Genomic DNA, 9,807 nt, shown 5'->3' on the forward strand with positions numbered 1-9,807 from the left:
TACTCTTTAAATGGATCCTATTACAATTACACAAACATCGCAGTTTAGTAATTAAATTTAACGACTATATGTCTTGTACCAAATTATTTATAATAACTGTATAATTATAAACTAATTAATTTAATTAATTGTAAGATGTCAGGGCAACGAGAATAGAAACAACCCATTACAGGTAAATATAGGTTTCCTAAATTTCGCACATTTCGTACTCTAGAGGTCATGAAACGTCGAGAAAACATGAAAGTGGCAAATCCCCCGATTGACGCTCCGGAAGTAATCATAAAAAAGACCAGACGTAGACGGAGTTACTATTCAGACACACGTTGACCTCAAAAGCGAAAACAGTGAATGTTTCACTCAAGAAAGGTGTTACGAATTCAATAAATATTTATACTTTTAAACATTACAGCATCCCATATATTTTTCGAACGTCTTGCATTTATTTAGTCGTGAAAGTCTGCTTCTTAAATTTCGACACACGTTTATTTTAATATATCCGATATAACAAAGTTTTCGGAAATTTGTCCAACTTTTCTATTTCTTGGTATACTCATGGGTTTTTTGCTGTCGGTACCAACCAGAAGGTTAACTACACAAACTCTAATCTCGGGTTGCATAATACCAACACACAATAAGATAATGTTCTAATGCTCTCGCTTCAGTCCCATCCATTGTTTTTCAGTCTGAAAAATAGTCCACACAACGATCAAACAGGAAACAAAACAATTACCGTCAACCACCTGTCGTCTGACTGTTACATAAAGCATTTTTAGCATTTTTCCAACTGATTGACATTTACTGCACTCGGTCGCTTTATTAGCGTTTGACGTAGATCGATAACGTTTAAAAACGTAGCGACAATTATTGTTTCTCGAGATACGAAACTGACTCAATAAATTTGTTATTATTATGTTTACAATTATTATTATTAGAACGGCGTGGACACTGATTGGCGGTTATGTAACGGAATTATCCGGGTGTTGTGTGAATTTTTCTATCTCACGTGTGTTGAATTGAATTATGAATTATTATAGCGCAACTTTTACTAATTGTTGCATCGGAATGAGAACGTTCATTCATTATCCGGGAATTGCATTGTCAGGCCGTGGAAAAATTGTGCCAGAGGGGAGATAAAACTGCGAATAAAACAAACAGGATTTTTTTTGACAGAACTTACCTCGCCCTTGAAGCATAATGTAATATAATGCGTCTTCAAAGATAAAGTAGATAACTAACGGGACAAAAATAGACATTCTCAATTTCTCAAAACATGCTTAACTTCGACTGTTTATGTTTATACTTCAACCGAATTCGACTACTAGCACGAACATTAGCGATTAAAAGAAAATGAAATTTGGTTAATTTGGTGTTTTAGGTTTTCGAAAACGGTTTCTAGAACTCGAATTATATGAGAACATGTCTCACCTTACTCGAAAATCATCCAAGATTTTCGAAAAATTCGGTTTGAAAATCGAAATTTTTCATTTTTTGGATTCTGGATAAATTTTTGAAATTTTCGAAAAAATAAAAAGCAAAAAAAAACTTCTTCAATTCGAAATCTGCAAGTGTCTTTGGTGAGTTTCCAAGTGTGCTTGTAGAATTGCAAAAAAATTCATACTGAAACATTAGAATTTTTGAAAAATTGACAAGAATATTGGAAAATACATTTTCAATTTTGAAATTTTGGATTTTGATTTCTCGATTTTTCTATTTTTCGATAGTTTGACAGTGTTCCAGTTTTAGGATTTTTCAAATTTCCTATTTTTACATTTTTCGATTTTTCAATATTTCTTGAATAAACGATTTTTTGATTTTTTTATTTGTCGATGTCTCGACTTTTCAATATAACGATTTTTCAATTTTTTGAATATTCAAATTTTCAATTTTGCGACTTTTCAATTCCTCGATATATTAGTATTTTTCAATATTTCGATCCTTCAATGAAAATCGGAAACTAAAAAAATTGAAAATTCGAATACAGAAAAATTAATATTCGAAAATCGAAAATCCAAAAACTCGGAAAAACGAAAATTCGAAAATTTAATAGTCGCAAATCGAACAAACGAAAGATCAAAAATTCGAAAAACCGAAAAAAAACAGTAAACGAAATACCTACAGAAGAAACGAAATATCGAAAGTCGAATAATCGAAAATTCTAAAATTCGAAAGTCGAAAATGTGAAAATCGGATTTTCCAAATTTCGAAAACTCAAAATTTGAAAAATCGAAATATCAAAAATTCGATGAATCAAATATTCGACAAACAGAAAATTGAAAAAACTCATGCGAAAATGTATATTGAAAAATGAGATTTTTGAAAAATTTATCAAAAAATCTTCAAAATTTCTGGGAAATACATTTTCGATTTTTTAAGTTTTGGATTTTGATTTCTCGATTTCTCTATTTTTCGATGTTTCAGTGTTGGAATTTTTCAATTTTTCGATTTCTCAATTTTCCAGTGTTTCAGTTTTACGATTTTCCAAATTTCCTATTTTTATATTTTTCGAGTTTATATATAATTGTTAAATTTTTGATGTTTGTAAAGTTTCAATTTTTCGATTTTTCAATTTCTCTATTAAACGATTTTTTGATTTTTCCATTTCTCGATGTCTCGATTACTCAATGTTTCGATTTTTCAGTTTTTTGAATTTATAAATTTTCAATTTTGCGACTTTTCTATTTTTTGATTTCTCAATCTCTCGATATTTCAATTTTGGTACTTTCCGATATTTCGATTTTTCAATGAAAATCGAAAAATTAAAAAATAGAAAATTCGAATTTTTCGAGTTTTTGATTCTTAAATTTTTGATGTTTCTAAATTTTCAATGTTTCGATTTCTCAATTTCTCGATTAAACGATTTTCTGAATTTTCCATATCTCGGTGTCTCGACTTTCATTCTTTCGATTTTTCAGTTTTTTTAATTTTTAAATTTTCAATTTTGCGACTTTTCTATTTTCTCATTTTTCAATTTCTCGATATTTCAATTTTGGTACTTTTCGATATTTCGATTCTTCAATGAAAATCGAAAAATTTAAAAATCGAAAATCCGAAAAATCGGAATACCGAAAATTAGAACATTTAATAATCGCAAGTCGAATCGAAAAATCAAAAATTCGAGAAATCGAAAATACCAATAAACGAAATACCTACAAAAGAAACAAAATATCGAAAGTCGAATAATAAAAAATTCTAAAATCCGAAAGTCGAAAATGGAAAAATCGAAAATTCCAAATTTCGAAAACTGAAAATTTGAAAGACCGAAAATCGAAATATAGAAATCGAAAGTCGAAAAATCAAATATTGAAAAACTCATCCGAAAATTCATATTCAACAACTGAGATTTGTGAAAAATTAACCAAAAAATCTTTAAAAAATTCTGGGAGATATATTTTCGAATATTTAAATTTTTGATTTTAATTTTTCTATTTTTCAATATTTCAATGTTGGGATTTTTGAATTTTTCAATATCCCAATTTAAATAAATAAATAAATAAATAAATAAATAGAGCTTTATTCCAACAGACAATTAGTCTATTGTGGAAACAAATAACATAAACAAAAGTATTCAGAGAAAAAAAAAACATTAAAAATATAAATCTTACTAAACTTGAACTAGATAAAAGAGTAAACAAATTGAAAAAATTTTCGGATGTTCCAGTTTTACGATTTTTCAAATTATCTATTTTCACATTTTTCGAGTTTTTAATTTTTAAATTTTTGATGTTTCTATATATTCAATTTTCCGATTTCACAATTTCTCGATTAAACGATTTTTTGATATTTCCATTTTTCGATGTCTCGACCTTTCAATGTTTCGATTTTTCAGTTTTTTGAATTTTTGAATTTTCAGTGTTGCGATTTTTCAATCTCTAAATATTTCAATTTTGGTATTTTTCGATATTTCGATTCCTCAATGAAAATCGAAAAATTGAAAAATAGAAAATTCGAATATAGAAAGATCAAATATGTATTCGAAGAATCGAAAATGCAAAAATTCGAAAAATCAAAGCACCCATAAACGAAATTTCGAAAGGCGAATAATCGAAAATTCTAAAATTCGAAAGTCGCAAATGGAAAAATCAAAAATTCCAAATTTCGAAAACTGAAAATTTGAAAAATGAGAAAATTCGAAATATCAAAATCGAAAGTCGAAAAATCAAAAATTCGTTGAATCAAATATTCGAAAATCCGGAAATTGAAAAACTCATCCGAAATTGCATATTGAAAAATGAGATTTATCAAAAAATCCTCAAACTTTCTTGGAATTATATACATTTTCGATTTTTTAAATTTTGAATTTTAATTTCTCGATTTTTCTATTTTTCGATGTTTCATTGTTGGGATTTTTCAATTTTCCGATTTCGCAGTTTTCCAGTGTTCCAGTTTTACGATTTTTCAAATTTCCCATTTTTATATTTTTCCGGTTTTTAATTTTTAAATTTTTGATGTTTCTAAATTTTCAATTTTTCGATTTTTCAATTTTTCGATTAAACGATTTTTTGATTTTTCCATTTGTCGATGTCTCGACTTTTCAATGTTTCGATTTTTCAGTTTTTTGAATTTCTAATTTTCAATGTTGCGACTTTTCGATTTTTTGATTTTTCAATCTCTCGATATCTCAATTTTGGTATTTTTCGATATTTCGATTCTTAAATGAAAATCGAAAAATTGAAAAATGTAAAATTCAAATATAGAAAAATTAAATATGTATTCGAAAATCGAAAATCCGAAAAATCGGAAAACGGAAAATTCGAAAATTTAATAAACTCAAATCGAAGAACCGAAATATCAGAAATTCGAAAAACCGAAAAAAAAACAATAAACGAAATACCTACAAAGAAACGAAATATCCAAAGTCGAATAATCGAAAATTCTAAAATCCGAAAGTCGCAAATGGAAAAATCAAAAATTCCAAACTTCGAAAACCGGAAATTTGAAAAATGAAAAAATTCGAAATATCAAAATCGAAAGTCGAAAAATCAAAAATTCGTTGAATCAAATATTCAAAAAACCGGAAATTGAAAAAACTCATCGGAAAATGCATATTGAAAAATGAGATTTATGAAAAATTTATCCAAAAATCTTCAAACTTTCTGGGAAATATATTTTCGATTTTTTAAATTTTGGATTTTGATTTATCGGTTTTTCTATTTTTCAATATTTCGGTGTTGGGATTTTTCAATTTTTCGATTTCCCAATTTTCCAATGTTCCAGTTTTACGATTTTTCAAATTTACTATTTTTATGTTTTTCGAGTTTATAATTCTTAAATTTTTGACGTTCCTAAATTTTCAGTTTTTCGATTTCTCAATTTCTCGATTAAACGATTTTTTTTGTTTTTCCATTTCTCGATGCCTCAACTACTCAATGTTTCGATTTTTCGGTTTTTTGAATTTAAAAATTTTCAATTTTGCGACTTTTCGATTTCTTGATTTTTTAATTTCTCTATATTTCAAATTTGGTATTTTTCAATATTTCGGTTCTACAAAGAAAATCGGAAAGTAAAAAAAATTGGAAAATTCGAATATAGAAAAATCAAATAATCGAAAATCGAAAATCCGAAAAATCGGAAAACCGAAAATTCGAAAATTTAATAAACGCAAGTCACAGAACCGAAAAATCCAAAATTCGAAAAATTAAAAAAAAAGCATAAACGAAATACCTACGAAAAAACGAAATATCGAAAGTCGAATAATCGAAAATTCGATTAATCAAATATTCGACAAACCAAAAATTGAAAAACTCATCGGAAAATTTATATTCAAAAATTTACCAAAACATCTTAAAAAAATTCTGGGAAATACATTTTCGAATTTTTAAATTTTGGATTTTGATTTCTCGATTTTTCCAATGTTTCAGTTTTACGATTTTCCAAACTTCCTATTTTTATATTTTTCGGGTTTTTAAATTTTAAATTTTTTAATTTTCAAAATTTTCAAGTTTCCGATTTTTCAATTTCTCGATTAAACGATTTTTTGATTTTTCCACTTCCGGATGTCTCGACTTTTCAATGTTTCGATTTTTCAGTTTTTTGAATTTTTAGATTTTCAATGTTGCGATTTTTCAATTTCTTGATTTTTCAATCTCTGGATATTTCAATTTTGGTATTTTTCGATATTTCGATTCTTCAATGAAAATCAAAAAATTAAAAAATAGAAAATTTAAATATTGAAAAATCAAATATGTATTCGAAAATCGAAAATCCGAAAAAAACGCATAAACGAAATACTTACAAAAGAAACGAAATATCAAAAGTCGAATAATGGAAAATTCTAAAATCCGAAAGTCGAAAATTTGAAAAACCGAAAATTCGAAATATCAAAATCGAAAATCGATAAATCAAAAATTCGATTAATCAAATATTGGAGAAATCGAAAATTACAAAACCAGAAATTTTAAAAATTGGAAAATCCGAAAAGTAAAAAAATTGAAAAATTGAAAAACCGAAGAATACAAGAATTGAAACCCGGAAAATGTGAAAAAATTGCAAAATCGAAAAATTCAAGAATAGAAAAATTGAGAATCGAAAACTAGAAAATTAAAAATTTGAATATCGAAAAATCGAAAAGTAAACAAAAATCTAAAAACTGAAGAATAGACTAACTGAAAAATGGAAAATTCGAAAAATCAAAAATACACATGAGGAGAAAAAAGGAAATGACTAATTTACTGACGTAGACGCCTCTTGCAAAACAAATTTAAAATAACAAAGATAAAATCAAAATGACAAAAAATATCTTATCTGATTTCCTTCTCCTTCTCGTCGACGAAAACATTTTAATAATGTGACGCTCATATCTACGTAATTAAGTAGTTATTTTGGCAATCTGATATCAGTAAAAGCAAAACATTCCACGTTGACGAATAAGTGCAGTTGTAAAACAAATGACGCTCTTATCATTTTTGGCAAAAATCAGTTATCAGCGCTTATCTAATAACAAAAACCAGATGGTCGAGAGAAATAATACATGTATCAGTGGCAGTACAAAATGTAGAATCCGAAGGTAAACATAGAAGATCTGAAAACATACACCCATTGTCTGTATTTTTCATTTTTAGACGATTTGGGAGTTTGCGCTCTATGGTGAGATTCCAGCAGTCCAAGATTTGCTCAAAACCAACGGAGACATCAATTCCGTCAACGACCACGACAATTCTCTCCTCCACGCCGCAGTCCTAAACAAGAAAATCGACCGTCTCAAGCTAGTCAAGTTCCTGGTAGAAAACAAATCCGATGTCAATCTTGTCAATCGAAGCCGAAGAACCACAATATGTGAAGCCGCCCTTGAAGGACACATAGAAGTAGTCAAATACCTCTTTGACATTAACGCCGACGTCACCATAGCCGACTCAGAAAGCGTGATATCTTTATTTGCCGCAGTTTCCGGAAACCACCACCGCATCGTCGACCACTTGGCAAAAAACGGTGCCGATGTCAATATCGCCGACTCTCAAGGAATAACCCAGATTCATGAAGCCGCACTCAAGGAAATCTGGAAATTGTCAAAATTCTGCTTGACAATAACTGTGGCGTCAACGTCAAAAATCGAGTTGGTGATGGACGTATCCATAACGCCGCTTTCAAGGGACATATTGCCGTTGTCGAACACCTGGCAGACGGCAATATCCGCAGGAGTAATGACAATGGGTTAACGCCACTCCACCTGGTGGCCCAAAACGGTCATTTAGATGTCGTTAGGTTTTTCGTAGCGAAAAATGTCAACATTGACGTTCTTAGTCAAGATCTAGTGTCACCGGTGTTCCTAGCTGCCCAAAACGGTCACTTCGAAGTTGTCAAGTTCTTGGTAGAACGAGGGGCGAGCGTTGACACAGCCGATGATCAAGGAGACACACCTGTCATTGCGGCAGCATCCGAGGAACACTTCGGCATTGTCAAGTACCTGGTTGAGAAAAATGTCGATGTAAATAGTGTCAATAAACGCGGCTTGACAACGCTGGCGCACGTGGTTGCGAGAAACAACATATCGATGACGAAATTCTTGATGGAAAAAGGCGCCCTTGTCAACGAAATCGTCATAGAGGTGTCCATACTAAATAAAAACGTCGAATTAGTTAAATTGATATTGACAACTCGAAACCAAACGTGGGGCATCTTTTGGTAGCGGCTCGCTCTAGATGTTTAGATATCGTCAAACACTTACTCAGTTTCAGGTTCGACCCCAATTCACGTAACGAAAACGGGCTTTCACCACTCCATGTAGCATCAACCTCAGGCTGTTTACTCCTTGTTGAGTTCCTAATCAAAAATGGTGCCGATTTTAACTCGACGACACCAGAGGGTGTTACAGCATTGCATAGAGCTTCGACCAACGGCCATCTAGATGTTGTCAAAGCTTTGGTGACAAATGGCGCTGAATGTACCTGACCTCAATAGAGTGACACCTCTGTACATGGCTACAGGTGTAAAAAAAAGATAGTAGTGCTGTTGTTAAGTACCTAGTTGAGAAAAAAGCAAGACTAGACACTGTGGATACCCGTTATGAGTATACTCCACTAATGGCAGCTTTAATGACTGGAAATGTGCAAAGTGCTAAAGTTTTGATTGAGAGTGGTGCAGATGTCAAGGTTCTAGATCTTGCAGGAAATAATCTTCTGCATTTTGCGATAGCAATACGCGAATTTGATTTGATGAAGGTTCTTGTCCAGAGAGAAGTTGATGGGTTGGGGGCCAACCAGAGCGGACAGACGCCGTTGTGGATTGCAGATCAGACGAAACAGGATGTAGTAGTTAATTTTATTAAAGAACATCATGCAAATGGGTGTTGCTGTGTACTTAGTTGAATAAGGAGTTTTTTTATGTCACCTAAATTAATCTTGTCGAAACAAGATAAGATTGTGTGATCGATAGTATCAAAGGGTACATCGCATTTATGATTTATCGACGTTACATAACCCAACCTGACAACAATATATAAATTCATTCATATCTATAGTCTATAATTGATGAGTTGATGACTCATAAAATAAAGTATATCCGCCAATACACAGACAACAATCAGATGGAAACGGGGACCTACTTTTCCATACTCTAGGGGTTATGAACAGTCGAAAAAATGTGAAATTAGACATTTAGCAAATTTATTCATTCTAAAACAGTGAATTATGTTTGCTCTCTTCAAATTATTGTAGAAACTGCAATAAATACCTACCTAAACATTTTGGTGGTGACGTTTTCAATTTTTTGGTACTCGGGTGTTACCCGGATTCAGATTTAATATTTTTTTCATTTTTGGGTGCAGGATAAGCTATATATTGATCGAATGGGCAAGAAATTATATACCTATGTTCATCGCGTAATTTCACAGTCTACTTATATTGAAATTCCATTTTCTTGAAAAATTGTAAAAACAGAAATTGAAAATCTAGAAGTAGAAAGATTAAAAATTAGAGTACCGAAAATCGAAAAACGAAGAATGGAATTTGTCGGTTTCTTACTTTTCCGCCTTTCTAAATATTTGATTTCTCAATTTTTCGTTTTTTTTCATTTTTCAATTTTGAAACTTTAGATTTCTCGATGTCTCAATTTTGCGATTTTCCAGATCTTCGATGTTTTTATTTTTCAATTTTTGGAATTTTTATATTTTCGATTTTTTCTTTATTAAATTTTTAAATTTCTCGATTTATACAGATTTCGATCTTTCGAATTTTTGAATGTTCGATTTCCCCCGTTTTCAATTTTTCGAGGTTTTTTAATTTTAAAACTTTCAATTTGTAACCCTTCGATTTTGATCGATTCAGTTTCAAATTTTTCGACCTTCCAATTTTTCAATTTCTCGTTTTCTGATTT

The 9,807-nt window shown here is 30.4% G+C and overlaps 1 protein-coding gene across 1 annotated transcript; it reads left to right on the forward strand.

Annotated features, from left to right (window-relative positions):
• Positions 1 to 237: 237 nt before the first annotated feature.
• Positions 238 to 8,805, forward strand: LOC135137911 (serine/threonine-protein phosphatase 6 regulatory ankyrin repeat subunit B-like). Its single transcript, XM_064067688.1, has 5 exons — positions 238 to 273; positions 7,059 to 7,301; positions 7,381 to 7,433; positions 7,477 to 8,118; positions 8,166 to 8,805. Exons 1-5 carry the CDS (start codon positions 238 to 240, stop codon positions 8,383 to 8,385), a joined length of 1,194 nt encoding a protein of 397 aa, XP_063923758.1. The 3' UTR covers positions 8,386 to 8,805.
• The last annotated feature ends 1,002 nt before the right edge of the window (positions 8,806 to 9,807 follow it).

This window comes from Zophobas morio, unplaced genomic scaffold (genome assembly GCF_036711695.1).
Source record: "Zophobas morio isolate AGI-343-1 ecotype UQ-CSIRO unplaced genomic scaffold, CSIRO_AGI_Zmor_V1 ptg000030l, whole genome shotgun sequence".
NCBI lineage: Eukaryota > Metazoa > Arthropoda > Insecta > Coleoptera > Tenebrionidae > Zophobas > Zophobas morio.